Source organism: Procambarus clarkii, chromosome 83, assembly GCF_040958095.1.
Source record: "Procambarus clarkii isolate CNS0578487 chromosome 83, FALCON_Pclarkii_2.0, whole genome shotgun sequence".
NCBI classification, from domain to species: Eukaryota; Metazoa; Arthropoda; class Malacostraca; order Decapoda; family Cambaridae; genus Procambarus; species Procambarus clarkii.
This window is the reverse complement of record NC_091232.1, coordinates 8,910,449-8,929,650: the sequence shown is the minus strand read 5'-3', so window position 1 is coordinate 8,929,650 and position 19,202 is coordinate 8,910,449. Positions and strand designations below refer to the sequence as shown.

The 19,202-nt window shown below is 37.1% G+C and overlaps 1 protein-coding gene across 6 annotated transcripts in view; it reads left to right on the top strand.

The window, feature by feature from the left end:
* The window catches only part of beg (malonyl-CoA-acyl carrier protein transacylase beg), a 14,560-nt gene extending 524 nt beyond the window's left edge, over nucleotides 1-14,036 (top strand). For 5 of the 6 annotated variants that reach the window (XM_045759293.2, XM_045759289.2, XM_045759291.2 and 2 more), the window contains exons 2-9: nucleotides 1,416-1,605; nucleotides 2,828-2,993; nucleotides 7,012-7,103; nucleotides 8,008-8,182; nucleotides 8,951-9,060; nucleotides 9,749-9,966; nucleotides 10,999-11,118; nucleotides 13,679-14,036. In XM_045759293.2, the coding sequence (XP_045615249.1) occupies nucleotides 1,431-1,605; nucleotides 2,828-2,993; nucleotides 7,012-7,103; nucleotides 8,008-8,182; nucleotides 8,951-9,060; nucleotides 9,749-9,966; nucleotides 10,999-11,118; nucleotides 13,679-13,954 (1,332 nt within the window). In that variant the 5' untranslated portion in view covers nucleotides 1,416-1,430 and the 3' untranslated portion in view covers nucleotides 13,955-14,036. Of the gene's footprint in view, nucleotides 1-43; nucleotides 193-1,415; nucleotides 1,606-2,827; nucleotides 2,994-7,011; nucleotides 7,104-8,007; nucleotides 8,183-8,950; nucleotides 9,061-9,748; nucleotides 9,967-10,998; nucleotides 11,119-13,678 lie in introns of those variants that run through there. The other variant, XM_045759290.2, reaches the window with a different exon arrangement.
* Nucleotides 14,037-19,202: the final 5,166 nt, after the last annotated feature.

Here is a 19,202-nt window from a genome sequence, read left to right as displayed (position 1 = left end):
AATAATTTAATATCAGTATATGAAGGTTTGTGTATCCATGGAAAATGGGAAGCATAAACACAATTGTGAAATTTAATAAAGATAACTGTACTCCATGGTGTAGTGTACTATTACAGAAATACTGTACTATTACAGTCTCCGTGGTGTAGTGGTAAGACACTCGCCTGGGGTTCAGCGAGCGCTTTGTCATGGGTTCGTATCCTGGCCGGGGAGGATTTACTGGACACAAATCCTTAACTGTAGCCTCTGTTTAACGCAACAGTAAAATGTGTACTTGGTTGTAACAACGATTCTTCGCGGCGGGGATCGTATTCCAGGGACCTGCCCAAAACGCTACGCGTACTAGTGGCTGTACAGCAATGTAACAACTCTTGTATATATCTCAAAAAAAAAAAAATAAAAAAAAAATACCAAGTTTGCATGTCCCCTCTCCCAGCCATAGGACAACAAAGTCCCGGAGGTTTAGTCATATCGTACACAAGATGATTTGACAAAGATTCTTTCCTGCTCGTTAAAAGCATACATATTGTTAAATTAGGATGTATTAGCTTAGGTTATTTTGGATAAGACAGTGTTAGGATGGGGTAAAGTAAGGTAGGTTTTAAAATCCATTGGCGATCTCTCTCTTGTGTACGATGTGACTTGCGCCCAAAGTACCAAGGTATGCGATTGAGGAGGCAGGTTGGCTGGACTCTTAGATATGAATTGCAACCTGATTTTGACACATCTCTTTTTAAATTAATTACATTATAGATTTAATAATAAGTTAAGAGTCCTTATCACTAGATGTAAATAATCTTGTGTGCTTAGCTAAATGAATTGTGGGTTCAGTCCCTGAGCCCATTATGTGCCTCTGTAACCCTTTCCACTACTGCCCACAAGATGGGTATGGGGTGCATAATAAATGAACTAAACTAAACTGTGTATATTGGATAATGAAGTACATATATGCAATCCCAAGTTTGATCAATTGATTTAATAATCCATGCAACCTGTCCAAAACGAAAGATTATAATGTAACGCGAACATCCATTACTACTTGTGTGGAATTGAGACTTTTCATGCAACAAGGGTTCAAAAGCTGAAACCAGAATGAGCAGACCATGATGCTGTATCACACTCTTGTTGTGATCATATGGTGTATGAATATGTAGCTAATCTTATTTTTAAATTGTAAGGAATATGTTTGTATGTAATTAACAATATGTATGTGAACCTATAGAACCCCCTACCTAGCCTAAAGCTGTTTACCTAGCAGTAAATAAGTGCTCAGGAGTTTGTCAACTGTTGTGGGTAGAATCCTGGGGACTGCCAGTATTTGATGTAGGAGGACAATTAATAAGCCTAACAGGCTTCTTGTCACTGACACTGAAAAAACTTTACTCTCTTGACAAAAATTTAATTGTTCTTCACAGTGCACTGCATAATCCATGGTGATGCTGCGTCAGTGGTCTCGGTATGCAAAACAATTTCCTTTAATTTACATTCAAGATCATGTCCGAAAAGGAATGCGGCAAACATTGTCTACTTCTGTTCCCTGCCTGGCAAGAGGTTCCCGAAGAAAAGTATCCGACAGCATAGCAGTAGATCAGCAGGATAAGAATGGTATGATGCAAATTTAATATTTTTTTTTCAGTAAATTGCTTTGATCTGGAACCATTTATTAGTTTCTATTTTCTTGAATTTCTAGCTTTAAAAAATACAGAACTATTAAAAACATAATTTTCTAAATTAGGCATTTTGAATCAGGGCAAAACCTTTTCTTTTTTTTTATATATTTTGTTGTTCTCTTGGCCCTTGAATCCCTCATTCTTTGAATATAATGATAAAAAAATTAAATATAATACTGTACTATAATACCTGAAGAAAATTTGTGTTAAGTCTTTAGAAAATTGACTATACAGCTGGAAAAATTCTTAAGATCTATATCCATTTTAACATTAATTTTGTATTTTAAATGATAATGACTGTTCACTGTATTATCTAAGCATTTTTAGCATTTTAACTATTTATGCTATGTGTTATTCAGTAGTAAATATGATTAGGACCTTCCAAGAAAGAATTAAATACTGTATATAAGAATCTTACCCAAGCCAAAGAATGGAGCCAGATGGTGACTGAGCTGCAGGTAAGAGAACTGACCACAGGAACCACATCAAGGGCAGATGAAGGCAGCCACCCGCAGATAAGCAAATAGCCTAAGGTCATACCCACAGTAACAGAGAATTCAGTTACATTGATAATAAAACTACTCTGGCAAAGCCTATCTAGCAGGGCCAGAACTGTATGGAACACAGTTGAAAGAGGGAAGTATTACCACAAAAAAGGTAGCCACGTCATGCCAAAGCAAGGACAAGCACGAACCACCATGGAGAATAAGTTACAGCAGGCAAGCAAACGTATTTTGCAATGTCTTGGACATGACACAAGCTGAGGTCAATTGGAAGGGGAACTGGATAAAGTGACATCCATGCCCTACAACACAAGGAAGATTTGCCACTGTCTTCCTTTCCTAAATACAGAACAAGATCACCAGAAAATTATCTTGTCATGGTGGAGAAGATCAATTAAGGTTTGATTAGTATGAGTCCTGGATGGACCATATATACTCTGGCTCAAGTAGTATCTGAGGGACTGGCTCAGAAGGCAGTATACATATATATATCAATATATATACAGTATATATTATGTATGTATGTATACCAGTTTCTGCCTCTGGATAATGTGTATTTCATATGCATATATGTACTTCACTGTACAACTTATTTTATTACTTGTGTTTGGAGCTTACTATTTGCTGTATGTTAAGTTCATTACTCCTTTGCAGATAAAACGGTCAAACCCAATGCAACTGAATATGATTTTGTTGAAGAGGCATTTAGTTCAGAATCCACAAAGGAATTACTGGAGAATGCTGCCAGTTATGAAGACTCTCCCCTCAGTCCAGATGATGTGTGGACACAAGGTCCTTATCCTCACAACAGCAATTATAAGTAAGATAAATGATGTTAGCATTCTGTGTAATGAATTTTCCTTACAATTAAAACCATCCTGGCCATGGAGTGCTGTATGGGGCATAAGTCATAGCAAGTCAATTTTATTATTTAATAATTATTTGTCTGAGCATGGCCTTCTCAATCAACCTGTCCTCTTAAAAAGAACGTCGCTTTTGGCCGTTTGCCCGTATGGCCGAATTTGGACGTAATTTGAAAATGAAAAAAAAATTAAAATAAATTTGGGATTTTTGTTTTCAACAACAGTAAGTTAAGGGTCCTCTGATAGGTTAGGTGGGCAGGAAATTCTCATAAAGTTTCAAAACGATATGAAAAACGTGAATTTAAAGAGTCCTCTTATAACCTCTGCGCGTACGCCGGACGACTCAAATAGAAAACGGAACAGAACGTCACTTTTGTGAGTCGATTTCATTTCAAATTACGTCCAAATTTAGCCATATCGCGCATACGAGCCAAAAGTGACGTTATTTTTAAGAGGACGGGTTGTCTCAATAGCTTCCTTAGCTAGGGCAATGGGTCCAACCAGATCACTGCTAACCCGTCTTGCACTGGATGACTTACAGCCCCTCCAGAAAAAGTAACTTTCAAATGGTCTTGTCTCATAGTTTAGGGGTGGGAAGACAATGGAGAGCATGCTGCACCACAACCCACCACCTGGAAAGACCACTCCTTATCACAGCAAAGAACATATACAACAACACAACACCCCTCCCCCCTTCTCAAATGATGAATATGACTGCCAGGATGGCTAATTATCAAATTATATCTGTACAAAGTAGAAATGTTTGGCACCATGTCTTATGACAGTGCTTATCCAGTTTGCTTTGTGAAAAATTGTATGAACAAATCCACAAGGGACGTGACGAGGATTCGAACCTGCGTCCAAGAGCATTCCAGACGCTGCCTTAAGGGGGCATATTACGGGTTTCGTAAAAATTGTTCAATTTGTTTATAAATTTATTTATGAAATGGTTATAGAAAGAGCTGCAACTGGTCCAAGTTTCAGCATCACACCCTAAACAGAAAAGGAGAAAAAAAATATACAACGTATTATGCAACGAATTTTCAACATTTTCAAATAATTTCAGGGAACACATGTGTCAACTAAAATCATTTCTATAACACTCAGATATTAAACTAACACATACTAATAGATTGTATTGATCAGTTTTATCAAGGAAAGTGTTTAGTGCAATAATATAATTTTTCAAAGTTACCCTTCCAAAAATATGCAATATATGATGTTTATAAATTTTTATAAAATCAACAAATGGATTTTGGACTAAAATGTCTCAATAGGTTTGTAGAAGCACAAACTCTACATATAAGGTGTAATTTGCATGTAAATTGATTAATAAATGAAAGCTGAGAAACGCCTTGAAGTTGTAAATTACTTTCCAGAGTAAAATAAAGATCCAAGTTCGGCCACCTGTAGCTGAGCTTGACTTCGACAGATTTCGTTCATAATTGGCACCCTTGCAGATAGGCATCCATTGAGCAAGGTGTGCAAGTTTCATGCAAATCCCTTGATAATAAACGAGAAAAAAAAAATTGGCCAAAAAAAAAGAAAAAAAAAAAATTGTTACATATAAATATATTGCACATACATATTACAATTAATACAAGAGTTTGTGCTTCTACAGCACATAGTAGACATTTTGGTTGACACATGTGTTTCCTGAGATTATTTGAAAATGTTGAACATTCGTTGCATAATACGTTGTGTATTTTTTTTCTCCTTTTCTGTTTAGGGTGTGATGGTGAAACTTGGACCAGTTGCAGCCCTTTCTATAACCATTTCATAAAAAAAATTATAAGCAAATTGAACAACTTTTAATTTAGTGTGATAAGCCCCCTTAATTAATCGATAGACACTGCCTTTTGTTCATTTGATGCATCACGTTATTGTGATTTCTGTGTGTAAAAATTGTGTCTTTAGGAGCAATTATTTTCAAACATTTTGATACCAAAATCCATGTTCTATGCCTATAAATAGCTTTGCAAGCAAGAAATGTGTGCAAGAGACAGTTAATGTATCACTGAGCATATGGTTGAAGGAGTTGGTACAGTAGTTCATTTTAGAGAAGGAATGCCAGAATGTTAATAGGGAATGATTTGACTTGAGAGAATGCTCAGCATGTTTGAAGTTGACAAAATCTGTCTATGTAGGAAGCAGTGTATGTGTGCGAATTATGGTGTAATGAGTGACTGGCCTTGTATTTATGTAGGTGTATACCAGGGTTGTGTGATACCATCTTAATTATTCAATATACAGTATATGGATTTGGCTATCAAGGAGTTAAGGATATTAGAGAAATGTGTGAATGATATGAGTAGGTGGAGTATGCAAAACTTGATGTATTCAGATTCATTTATTTTAGCTAATAGTGATTGAGATTTATTTAGACTAGCTTAAATATTTATTGGTATGTGCGAGAGAAGAGTATGAAAAGTAATTATGGACAAAAGTAAAGTTATAGAAGGTGGTAAGAGAGATTCTTTGGGTGAAACTAGTGTGAATTAAGAAATTTAAAAGTGGTCGATTGGTTTAAAATACCTGAGGAAAAAATTGGCTCGGGAAAGGAGAACATTTAGTGAAGTGAAAGCATTTGGTAGAAAAAACAAGATTGGAAGAGATGTAGCCAGAGGGTTGCATAAAGGATCATTCTTACCCTTTAGCAAAGATGAGAGGTAAAGGTGTGTTGTGTACATGAAAATAAATAATTAATGCAGTTGAAATGAATTATCTGAGAAGCGTGTGTGGTGTTAGGACAGTAAATAGGTAGTTAGGAATGAAAATGTCATAAGATATGGAGTGCAAAAGTCAGTAAATCACAAAATTGAGGGAAGTGTACTGAGTTGGTTTGGGCTTAATGAATGAATGGTTGACGATTGAAGAGTGTATTTAGGTGAATTTAAGGATAGGCAAAAAGAGAAGACTGGAAAGAAAATGGGTGAACATTGCTGAGTGGCAGTGGTTTCCAAGGCTGTGGGTTTTTGTTTTGTATATGACGACTCATGAGGAGCACTGTATACTGTACTAGTCTTTTAAGTGACAAGGTTCTATTGTGAATGAATTACTGAAGTATGGTGTTGGTTATTTCTCTTATAATTCTGTGCAGGGTGTATGAGGTGTTGAATGAAGATGTTTATCTGTTACCTTCTTGTCCAATACAGCTCCCATTTTTGTCTTCAAGCTGATGCTTCTAAACCCCACAAAAGTGGTAATTAATAGTGATGGTCTATTTGCCAAAGTCAAGCACCATATTACCCTTACAATATCATCTAAAAAAGACAAAATTATTATTCTCATCTTAAATCTATAGATACAATAACAAAATAAATATTTTAAAAGTATTGTAACAAGTTGAAGGAAAGTGTATCATGTTACATGATATTTTAAGACAAAGACATAAATAAATAGTCACATGTATCAGTGAACAAATGCCCAGTATCAAATACTGTACATTACATTTTACTCTTAAGATATGACAAACACTTGCCAAAGTGACTAGAGAACCAGCATATGGTAGACTCAAGGTAAATAATGCCTTTAATCTGTTGTAGATGAGGTAGCTTAAGTTTCTTTTTCTTTCCACCCCTATTTATTTATTGTTAATGCCTTTTAAGTAACATCATTTAGTAAGTTTACATACCTCTTTTGACCATGCTATCTACAAATGTAATTATTCTAACTGAATTGGGATAAAAATAGTAGACATAATTCTAAGACTTATTACATATTACAATTACAGTTTTTATCCAAAACATTAATTAAAATAAATTAATATTTTCTATGACTGTACTCTATATTCAATATTGTAAAGTGTAGAAAATAGTGGGTGAATCAAGCAGTTGAATTAAAAACTAAGTTTACCAGCATATTTTTTTATTTGGTTAAGTTTTAAACATATAAAATTTTATGGTTTAAATTAATTTTCACAGGTTAAGTCATTAAATAAATTTTATTTTATAACTTCATGCCTGTTTATTGTAGACAGAGTCAAGCTAAGCATTCTAATCGGCCCAAAGTTGACCCGCAAGAAACATCCATTGTATTATTCCCTGGACAAGGCACACAATATGTTGGTAAGTTTTATCAAGTTTCTGATATATGCTCTAGAATTAATAATTTAATCCAGGTATCAGCCTGCCTGGAAATGAGTCATATCTGCTTTTAAACCTATTGATAGTTTACCTCCACCACTTGCTCTAGATTTGCCTGCATGTTTATTGCATACACAGAAAAGAATACTTCCTTACAAAATGTAACATTTACCCAAAGTTACTGTACCATGTTGAGTTGCTGTAAAATTGAAAACTTTCTTGCCTTCATATTTAGTATTTTTGTGTGACGCCATGCTCGTTTACTCGTTTTCATTTGAGGAGTTCTGTCTTTGCCCGAAACGCATTGCGTAATAGTGGCTTTAGGCATTGTATGTACTAGCTCTATCTATATATCAATCCATTAATGTAACATCACTTGTATGTATATACCTTACCTGAATAAACATCTGAATCTGAATCTGAATCTATTTTCGTTGTCTTAACCAGAATAGGGATTTGTTTTGTGGAGCTTACCTTTCTGAGTGCCTGTCCCAGTCGATGGCAGATATAGAATGTTCCAAAATCACATGTGCATTTCTATAGGCCATTGCTCATTGTGCCCCTCTTAGGGGGCCAGGTTTTGGCTCATGGTCCCTGGTAGGCCTAGAACTCCACCCACATCGATTGATGCCAAAGTTAGGGATATTCATATCAGCCTGGATAGTTCCGGGGAGCCTCCAGAACTTGCCCAGAAAATGGTGTTTCATTACATTCAACGCTGGTTTTATCTTGCATAAGCTCCCAATTAAATTCAGTTATGTTATTGACACAGTTGTTTTCAGATTGAATATCCTGCAATGTTTTAATTATGCTTAGGATATCTTTTCTAAGATTGTAAATTAGTTTCAATAAAATTTAATTCTAAACAAAAAAATATACATTTCAGGAATGGGAAAAGAATTGTTAAAATATCCTAATGTTCAAGAAATGTACGAATGCGCATCTGAAATTCTCGGCTTTGATCTTTTGGACCTTAGTCTGAATGGCCCTCCTCAGAAATTGAACAAAACTGTACACCAACAGCCTGCTGTAGTTGTTGCATCATTAGCTGCGATAGAAAAGTGAGTATTTTAATAATTAATTTCTTTAGGTATTTAACACCTATACTCCTGGTACTGGTATTTCACTGGCAGGACCAGTTTTAGAACTGTTGTTGTTTTAACATTATTTTTAAAAATCTTGTGCTGTTTCTTTAAACAACACTGTTGGCTTTAATGGCTCAATGTGCGGAATTCACAAAATTTATGCTTATGTTCTGATGCTGCATCCATTATAAAAATTAACAAAAATTAATTGTTCATTACAGTATGTAATGACAAATGTATGTCCAATTGCATGCTAGACAGTTTGGAGATTAGCTCCACTTACTTGTACTCTCCTTGTGGTGCAAGTCAGTAAAATGTAGTGTAGTAAAGACAAATTTTGCTTACCTTGGATGTCCTATCATAGCATAAATATACTTTCCATGTCATTATGGAAATATTTACATTATTATGCAATAATTTCCTGTGCTATGCCAATTGGTTACTCCTATAACATCCTGGTCCCAGGATAGGTCTGTGCTTAGTCAGAACAAGCTAAAAATTGTATTTGCACTACAGAGATCATTTCAAATTGTGTTTTGCTAGACCACACTTACAAATGGCAAATATTCATTTGAGCTCCTGCTCTTAAATACTGTATATAAGATAAAAGTTACAAGAGTTCAATTCAGCTGATTCTACTGAGGCTGACAATATTTCTCTTAAAGTAGCATAATTTTTGGTTATAGGTTGCTTCTGTAAAGGTGGCATTCAAATACTTATCACCATAATTTTCTTTAATCTTAGATTAAGAGATGAACGACCCAGTGTACTAGACTGTTGTGTAGGCGTGGCAGGATTCAGTGTTGGAGAAATTACCGCTCTAATTTTTGCTGGTGCTCTGTCATTTGAAGATGGTAAGGGAACTTGAACTTTCTTAGTTAAATATGTGTCTAATGGTTTCTGGTTGGTATCTTTACAGTTAAGTACTGTACTTGAAATTCAGTACTTGAACCAAATTGCTACATAATTGGTGTTACTATGTTCTAGTAGATTACAATGTAAACTATTAGAGGCATCATCTATAAACCAGATGACTTCAACATCTTTCAAGGTGCTGTATGCTTAGGAATTATATTAACTGCTGACAGCCCATTTTGAAACTAATTATATTTATAGTTTTGATTGTGGAACCAGTGTTTCTGGTCTGTAACCTACTGCAGACACTTGATGAATTATAGTAGCACACATTTACACAGGTAGTATAGTGCTAAGTAGCATATTAGTTTGTAAGGATTGTTTATGTTTCAGCTGAATCAGTCAGTTCATATTTTCATCCCATGAACATAACTTTACCCTTAGTGAAGGGAGGGGGTGAGTTTGACAAGCCTATTAAGGGCTTTCAGTCTTTTGATTTGTTAATTTACTCATTCAGTTAATAGATACAATTGAATTGAAGATTACACAACTTACACTGATATAGACAACATTTCAAAAACTTTCTCTAGCTCCTCTGAGGTGAGCTATCCAATTTTTTAAAAATATCCAAGTATACATTGCATATATTACAGTGCTTTCACAATGTTTTGTATCTGTCGTTTTCAGCAATAAGACTGGTAAAGGTGCGAGCTCAGTCCATGCAGCTTGCTTCAGAAATAACTCCAAGTGGAATGATGACAGTTATGTATGGGCCTGATTCTCGATTAAATTTTGCATGTTCTGTGGCAAAGGAGTTTTGTAAAAGACAAGAATTGCCTGAAGTTGACTGTCGCATTGCAAACTATCTCTTTCCTCACTGTAAAGTAATTGCAGGGAATGATGAGGTGAGAAAATTTATTTTATTAATGTTTTTGCATACTGAGGGATATGTATCTGAGTGATGGATAGAAAGTTAAATGGATGATTACATAAGGAATAAGTAACATAGAGCAGATTAGATCATATATCGTTTGGGCTGTCTGAAGTATTTTTCTCATGACTAGTCGCATGAAGTTTGATGTTCCCTCTGAAGCACAGCATCAGAAATATGGGTATAAAATGAAATGTCAATGCAGTTTGATTACCTTTGATCCCCACATCAGTCCTGGCTGTTTTTCCATGTGGTCTGCTGCATTTTTGTTCATTCTAAACTGAATCGAAGCCATCTATCTGGTAATCATTTGAAATGAACCCACAAACTATTATATTTGAATATTATTTCTAAATTCTGTTTGGGTCCATTTAGTTTAATTACTTACCAGAATTACCCCAACAATATTCTCGATACATACTGATGCCAGGTGGTACTCCAAGTAGAGATATGAAAATATTTTGGGAGAAGATAAGCTACAAAGGAGGCATACAGGCAGGATGAAGTTGGAGGCATACTGGCAGTGTAAAGCAGGATAAATAAATATTATACCATTGATGGGAAACCAGATGGAAAACTATTCACTAAAAATAATACAATTTTATTTGGGTCGAATCAAGATTTAAGTGTTGGTTCTCTGGTTCAAGTAGTTATTGTCATATGTTGATTTTCATGGTTACTGTCAGATTTGTATAACCACAGTGTTGTTCAGAGTTTAATACATCTTAAATGGATGGAACCTTGTACAGTAATTTTCTAAGGTAATATTACTATAAAGAAAAGTGCCAATTTCTCAGATTTTACCCAATTGACCTCCAGTTTAAACAATGAGATGGATAATTACAATACAGTATTTTCCTTTAGTGTTATTTATAAGAAAAATTTAAGGTGATTGTACATAATTGATGTAGGAAATATAGTACAGTATAGGCTAATATGTCTACTGTAGTTTCATCTGTTCTTGTGTGTCCAGCACATGTAAAGGATTGAATCATTGTTTTTTCAGGCCTTGAAATTCATTGAGGAAAACAAATCTGATTTCCGTTTGAGACGTCTAAAAAGACTACCTGTCTCGGGAGCCTTCCACACTGACCTCATGAAACCAGCAGCTGAGCCAGTCAAAGAAGTAAGTTATATACATTTAGGTATATTGATATCATTGGTAATGTGTCAGATTTAGTGAGATTTATACAAAATTGCTGCATAAAACTTCCCAGTACAAAAAAAAAAGTTGCATCACAGTAAAGGTTCATCTGGCCTTTTTGTAACTTCACGCAGGTAGTCAAGAGTAGCGATGTCTATGGGATTTGAGCATTTTATTGTAAATAGTTTTTTATTGTAATATTGTTAAATGTCTTAGTTGTTTAGGTATATATCTCCTATAAAAGCTCATTTCAACCAGTTTGTCTTTGTGCATAAATGTATACGTGTTGCTTGGCATGGTGGATATACTTGTTTCTCGGAGTGAGAAGTTTGAAATACAGTGTCCACTCAATTTAACGGCCTATATGGGGCTGTACCCTGGTCGTTATTTCCGGAGCTCTGGTATTTCCGAAGTGTCGGTAATTTTTCAAGTAACGTTCAGGTAAGATATATTTTATACAGACAGCCACTGTAGTGCCTTCTACCCTGTGATGTCACAGATTCACGGCACATTGTTTTGATTTGTCATGAGGCTGGAGTGTTCATTCCGTGACTTTGTTGGACATATCTGCACAATCAAGGAACATCTGTGCACCATGTTGGCTCCAAATGCACTCATTGTGTCAGTGATGGCTGACTGGTGGGTGGATGGGCAGGCAGGCAGGGATGGAGAGGCTGAAATGTAGGCAGGCAGGCAGAGATGGAGAGGCTGAAATGTAGGCAGGCAGAGATGGAGAGGCTGAAATGTAGGCAGGCAGGCAAGGATGGAGAGGCTGAAATGTAGGCAGGCAGAGATGGAGAGGCTGAAATGTAGGCAGGCAGGCAGGCAGGGAGGGAGGCAGGCAGGGATGGAGAGGCTGAAATGTAGGCAGGCAGGCAGGCAGAGATGGAGAGGCTGAAATGTAGGCAGGCAGGCAGAGAGGGAGGCAGGCAGGGATGGAGAGGCTGAAATGTAGGCAGGCAGGCAGGGAAGGAGAGGCAAGGAGGAAGGCAGGCAGATGCTAGGTGGTAGGCAGGGAGGGAGAGGCAAGGAGGAAGGCAGGCAGATGCTAGGTGGTAGGCAGGCAGGGAGGCAGGCAGGCAGGGAGGGAGAGGCTGAAATGTAAGCAGGCAGGCAGGGAGAGGCTGGGAGGTAGGCAGGGAGGGAGAGGCAAGGAGGAAGACAGAGCTTGGGAGGGAGGCAGGCAGAGGCTGGGTGGTAGGCAGCGGGGGAGAGGCAAGGAGGGAGGCAGGCAGGCAGAGGCAGGGAGAGAGGGAGGCAGGCAGGCAGGCAGAGGGAGGGAGGCAGGCAGGCAGGCAGAGGCAGGGAGGGAGGGAGGGAGGGAGGCAGGAAGAGGCAGAGGCAGGGAGGGAGGGAGGGAAAGTGAGGGTGTGGGGGGAGAGGTTCAGTGAGGGTGAGGGAGGGGATGAAAGGGGTAGGCAGCCTGCTTGCCATGTGAGGACCCTCTGATGCCAAGACAAACCCAATACCGACCTTTGGTAATATCGACCGCCAGACCGTTATATGAGGCTCTAAATACCGGTCTCCCAAACCGGTCGTTATTACCAGCAGATCGGTATAAAAGAGGCTGTTAAATTGAGTGGATACTTCTGCATTTAGCTAAGACAGCAGTTGGTTTTATCTTTTGGCTTAAACATACCTTTCTTTCAAGACATTTAACATCTTTGAATACATTGGCACATAAGTGGGTCACAATTGTTTTTTATAAACTATAGTAACAATAACTTCACTGCTTTACATATGCCTCAAAAACAATAAATAATCAAGCATAGCTCAAGGAGATCCATTTCATCATATACAATGTCAGAAATTTTGAGAGCTTATCAGGGGGCTTCTGAAAATATACTGTGAAGACTAAACTACACACCAGAAGAGGAAGAGGAGACGACGTTTCAGTCCATCCTGGACCATTATCACAATCGACTTGATAATGGTCCAGTACAAACCAAAACGTCGTCGTCTTCTGGTGTGTGGTTTAGTCTTCAAATCTTCAGCCATATTATTGTGACTCATCATCTGCATATCATACTGTGATTGTAATCAATAGTTTAATTAAAAATGTTTAGTTGTTTTTAACTCCAGTGCAATAATAATATTGTATTTTCATGGATATTATATGTATATTTCACTCAGATGCTCTCTAAGTCAAAATTACTGAAGCTGTCATTGGACAGAATTGAGTCATGTCTGGGTGATATTCAGCACTAGGCTAACGGGGATCTTTTCAAACACCCATGATGAATCATGCTGGTCCTAGGAAAATAAAGGAGAAAAGCTTCATCCTATCAGAGTGACTAAAATAAAAGTTTACACACAAATGCTGACATTTTTCCAAGAACTGCTAAGTGGTGCCCACTTTGACAAATCCCTCGACCATTTGCACCTAGAGGGGGTTTAGATTTTATTTAAGTGCACTTTAGTTAATCCACACCAGAATGATCTTGACCAAGAATCAATAGGATTTTGCCTTGGAAAGTTACTGAATGGAATAGGTCGGTAACATACATGAATATGAAAATTTTTATACAATTATATATTTCAGATGTTGGCAAAACTTAAAATTGAAAAACCCATAATTCCGGTCCACTCAAATATTGATGGAAAGTACTACAAGAGTGTGAATCAGATCAGTAAACAACTACCCAAACAGATCTACTCTCCTGTCAAATGGGAACAGACAATGCATGTGCTTTATGAAAGAAGTCAGGGGACACATTTTCCTAAAACTTTTGAATGTGGGCCTGGTAGATCACTGAAGGCAATATTGAAATTGTGTAATGCAAAAGCCTGGGATTCATGCATAAGTATTGAAGCATAAAAACACTGTAATTATCTCTGTGCCGATTTCAATGATGCTATTACAATGTAGTGTCAATAAAGTTATTTCAATTAAATTAAAACTGCTTTGATATTACCCTAAACATTTTGTTCAAGCAAAACTAGCCACTCGTACATAAAAAAAGATCACGTCCTTGGTCAAATGTCACTTTTAGTAATGTGAAGATGTAAATGTGTCAGCTGCAGGGAAGAAAGATTATATTTGGGGTCTAGTGTATTGATAATATATGAAGTAGTTGGAATGATATTAAATACTATGAAGGGATTTTTGTAGGAAATGGCATGTATTAAAATTACATCACTAATGAGTAACCAGTTTTATATTAATGTAAGTGTGTAACATTCCCTACTGCTATTCTGCATATTTATAGATGAGGTAATGATGGAATTAAATGAATACAGTATATAAAATAGGATGTATGTAGATTCTAGATATACTGGCTCAAATAGATAGATATGCTGAACAAATAGAAGATATAAGTAGTTATGGGCATATATTTACATAAATTTGAAGGTAAGAGGTGAGAAAACATAAGGAAATGGAAATACATGGTAAATTAGAGAGAGAGAAAGCTGGGATTAAGTATGATCAGTGGATGAGATATGGTGAACAATAAGGCTACATGAATTAATTCAAAAGTGAATGTTAAACAGCTTTCATATTGAAACTTGCAGGTAGCACTTTTATACCTCATTGTTTTAAGAGGTGGGATGCTGTTGTGGATATACTGTATTGCTGGTGTGTTCTATGTGGTGCAGCAGAAGTACAGAATTTATGGCTAGATGCCTAGATTTAAATATCTTTGTATTTGTTCTCCCATTTCTTCCAAGCTGAAGTCTCCTGACCCCATCAGTGTGGGAAACAGGGTAGTGAAACTTATGATTATGTCTCCCTGAAAACAATGCAAGGACAAATTTATGAAAAACTGATTTACCATAAAAGTAATTTTGGATGCAGCAATGGACAATTTTGCTAAACATCAACAGTACCTGCAAGTTTTTGTTCATGTCGTATAACAAAGAGAGCTGCTACTCCAACTTCAGCATGTAGATTGGGTTAAGAAGAACATCTCTTGCTGACCAGAACATCTGTTGTCAAAATACTGTACTTAACTGTGCTATTTTGTGACGGTGTCCAGCGCCGGCTTGGCGGAGAAGTCCTGGGAGTTGGTGGGCTCCTGGTGTGCCCTCAGACGTGGTGGGCGGCTGGCTTCTGCTCTGCCGGAGGGCTCTGGATGACTTTTGCATTTTAGCTGGGGGCCCACCCCACACAGAGAACACCCAGTGTTCTCTTATGGGGTGGGGCCGGTGCTTGTCACCCTGGGAGACTCCTTGGGCTCCCCAGTCATCTACCTGTTTGTGTTTCTTTGCAGCGAGGCATATTAGTTTCCAGTGATTGGCGTCACTCGTTTCGCAATTAGGCTTGGCGTTTCACCTTTCCGGGCTTCGCAATTAACCCATCACGGGTACGACGGGGCACATCCGATCCCATGATCGTCATTGCCCCTAAATCAACAACTATTTTGTCAATATTAACTGGTACCTTCAGTATATAGAAAATGTTAAATATAAATTTCATTGCCTTTCATTTTAAAATAAATATAATAATAATATTATTATTATATAATATCATGGGTAATACAATAATTACCCATGATAACCAAATCACACATTAGAAAATGAAGGAACGTCGCCATTTCTTCATGTTCTGATGTGTGGTTTAGTTAGTGTATCTTCAGCCATGTTATTGTGACTCATCGTCTGAATTTTTAAGTTATTTTTGTTTTACCATTATTACTTTTGTCATTATTAAAAAGTATTGGTAATAATAATGCTGTTTATGAAGGACTTTTAAAATAATATGAAAACTTTAATTTAAAAAAATGTATTCTTGCATTCCATTTAAATATGAAAAATAAATTGTAAACTGGAGGTTTAACTAATAAGTTACAGTATATCTGAGTTACATCTATAGCTACTATACAAAAAGGAGAGCTCTATATTTTGTGTTCTATTAGATGGGATATATAATATACTGTAGCATGTACAGCCAACAATTTCTAAGTTGCATTACCATTTTCAAATAACAGTTAAATAATGATAAAATTTATATTTTGAAAACCATAATTGTGTATACCACCATACTTACCATATTCAAGTACATCTTGAATATGTCGATCGACTTGAGAATGGTCCAGGATGGACTGAAACATCGTCGTCCCTTCACCTTCTAGTGTGTGGTCTGGTCATCATACTTTAGCCACGTTATTGTGACTCATCGCCTTCAAGTACATCATTTGGGAAAATAGTAAACCCCCCATTTGCAAGTTTAATTTCAAGTGTTCGGCACAGAAATTTCGCATTTTTACAATTGCAGTATCATACATCCTTAATTTTCTTGTTTCTGTTTTTATACTGAACTCATTTCATGCTAACTACTTAATTATAATCGTACATTTAACAGTTATACCTAAATCTTTGAAATACTAGTATTCTATTTATAGGAGTGTACAGATCGGTGTCTTGTGCCGGACATGAAATTACACTTACAAATTGGGGTTGTCAAATGCACGGTCACTGAAATGCCACATTTCTCTGGTGGGGGCTACAGCATACTCTAACAACCCAGAAGGCAGTGGAGTTTGGAATAAATGAAGCCCCACTTCTGGCCATAAGTTAAGAAAATGTGTGTTCCTCTAAAGGCAAGTCCTGTGATCATTTCAGGCCATAGAGCTGTATCCCACCTGACAGCATGGTGGTGTAATGGTTCTGACATCCCATTCAACAAAAAGGTGACACCCCTAGGGTCAACACTTGCAGCAGAGGAGCTCCAGCATATTTCAACAATCCTAAGTATTGTAGTACAGGTTGATGGTAGTGAGTGGTGTCCCAGAGAACATAAAGGTATAGTGCTCTTGAAAAATAGGTGAGATAACAGGAAAGTGCTAAGGGAAGTGAAAAATCGGATGAGAAAAAGTTGCCCTAGTGTTTACAGTGCAGAGAAGAACATTCAAGATGGCCACTGGCAAGGGGAAAAACAAAACAGAGCTTGATTTTGAGGGATTCAATGAAGAAAGCATTGATATTAGTAGTCTACATAACAAGTTGGTAAATTTAGATACTATAGTGAACTCTCATGTAGAAATAATTAGTAAATTGAAAGAAAGTAATGACCATTTGAATAGCAAAGTTTTATGTCTTGAGGGTTTATTGAAAGACTTGCGCAAGGATAAGAATCAATTGGAAACAAATTGCAAAGCCATGGAAGAAGAAAATAAACTCTTAAAAATAGCTTTGGAAGAAGTTAAAGTAAATTTAAACATAAATGACTACAATAGGTTAGGCAAGGAAATTCAACAGGAGAAACAGCTTTTGTCAGCACAGATGGAGGAAGTTACACAGGGAATAGAACAGTGCAAGAAAGATATGCAACTCACTTATGCACAAGTGGCCAAGGAGAAGGAAAAAATAGAAGAAGCAGTAAAGGAAGTCAAACACTGCAGCAACCAAGATAAAACAAACATTAGGCTAGAAGTGAGGAAAGAATTGGCATCTAACCCGAAGTTGGTGCAAAACACAGTTGATCGGAGTAAGTCCCTGATCATTTTTGGCTGCAAAGAAAAGGCGATAACATCTAGGTCAGAAAGAGCTGTAGAAGAAGCTAAAGTAGTAGATAAAATTGTTGGCCTCGTGGAAGGTCTTACAAACAGAGAGAATGTGTGCGACTACAGGAGAATAGGCAGGTACGTAAAAGGGAAAGATCGACCTTTGAGGATCACCCTAAACGGTGCCAAACAGATGGAAGAAGTACTAAGGAATGCTAGAAAATTGCAAAGTGATGAGGATGGGAAAGGGTGGTCATTAAGACGAGATCTTTCAAAAGAAGATAGAGAGAAGCTGAAACTGAACCTCGCCGAGGCAAAACATTTAAATGAGAGCAGGAATGAAGAAGAAATAAATTCTTTTTTCTACAAAGTGATAGGGGTAGGCAAACCAGTAAAGTGGTACATAAAGGCAAACCAACAAAATCAATAGAGAGAGGGGGAGTGAAGAATAAGGAGAGGGGGAACAAGTTCCTGAAGATTGCATACACCAACATAGATGGAGTGAGATCGAAGATACTGGAGTTAAGTGATGTAATACAGCTGCAGACACCAGACATTGTTGCACTCACGGAGACAAAACTTGAAGATGTAATTTTAAATGAGGTCATATTCCCAAGGGGCTACTCAATTTGGAGACGGGACAGAAAAATTAGGAAAGGCGGTGGCGTTGCTGTGCTGGTAAAAGAACACCTAAAGGTGAAGGAAATAATGACTGCCAATCCACAAGAAGTTGACATAATAGCACTAGAGATCTGCTATGAGGATGATAAACTAATGATGATAAATGCATATAGTCCACCGCCAAGCAGCACATGGTCAAAGGAGGAGCTAGATAGTAAACGTGAAGGTCTTATAACAATAATGAGAGAGATTATAGCGAGAGCGGATAACGATAGATCACGACTGTTGATAGTCGGTGACTTCAACTTGAAATCCATAGACTGGGAAGCATATGAAGCTAAAACAGAAGATTTTTGGACCTGTAAATTTGTAGACCTCATCCTGGAAACATTCTTGTATCAACATGTTAAACAAGCTACGAGGATGAGGGAAGGGGACGTTCCCTCCATGCTAGATTTGATATTTACCAGGAAGGAGGAAGAGATATTTGACATTCAGTACCTTCCTCCCTTGGGTAAAAGTGACCATGTCTTTTTGGGAATAAAGTATGCAATGCGTTATAAGCTGGAAGAAAATAAGGAGGTTGAAGCAGTTGAAAAACCAGACTTCAGGAGAGGACATTATGGTGACCTTAGAAATTTTTTTAGTGAGTATAATTGGACAGATTTGATGCTAGGCAAGGAAGTGAATGAGATGTATGGCAAGTTTTGTGAAATATATGATAAAGGCACAAAAAAATTTATACAAAAACAGAGATGCAGAACTAGGAAACAGGATTGGTTCAATAGAAATTGCGAGAGGGCTAGAGACCGAAAGACACAAAAATGGAATCAATACAGGAAGAGGCCGAACCCCCAAACATACCAGCGATACAAAGATGCGAGAAACAACTACACGGCAGTGAGGAGAGAGGCAGAAAGAAATTTTGAAAAAGGGATTGCGGACAAATGTAAAACAGAACCAGGTCTATTCTATAAATTCATAAACAACAAATTGCAGGTA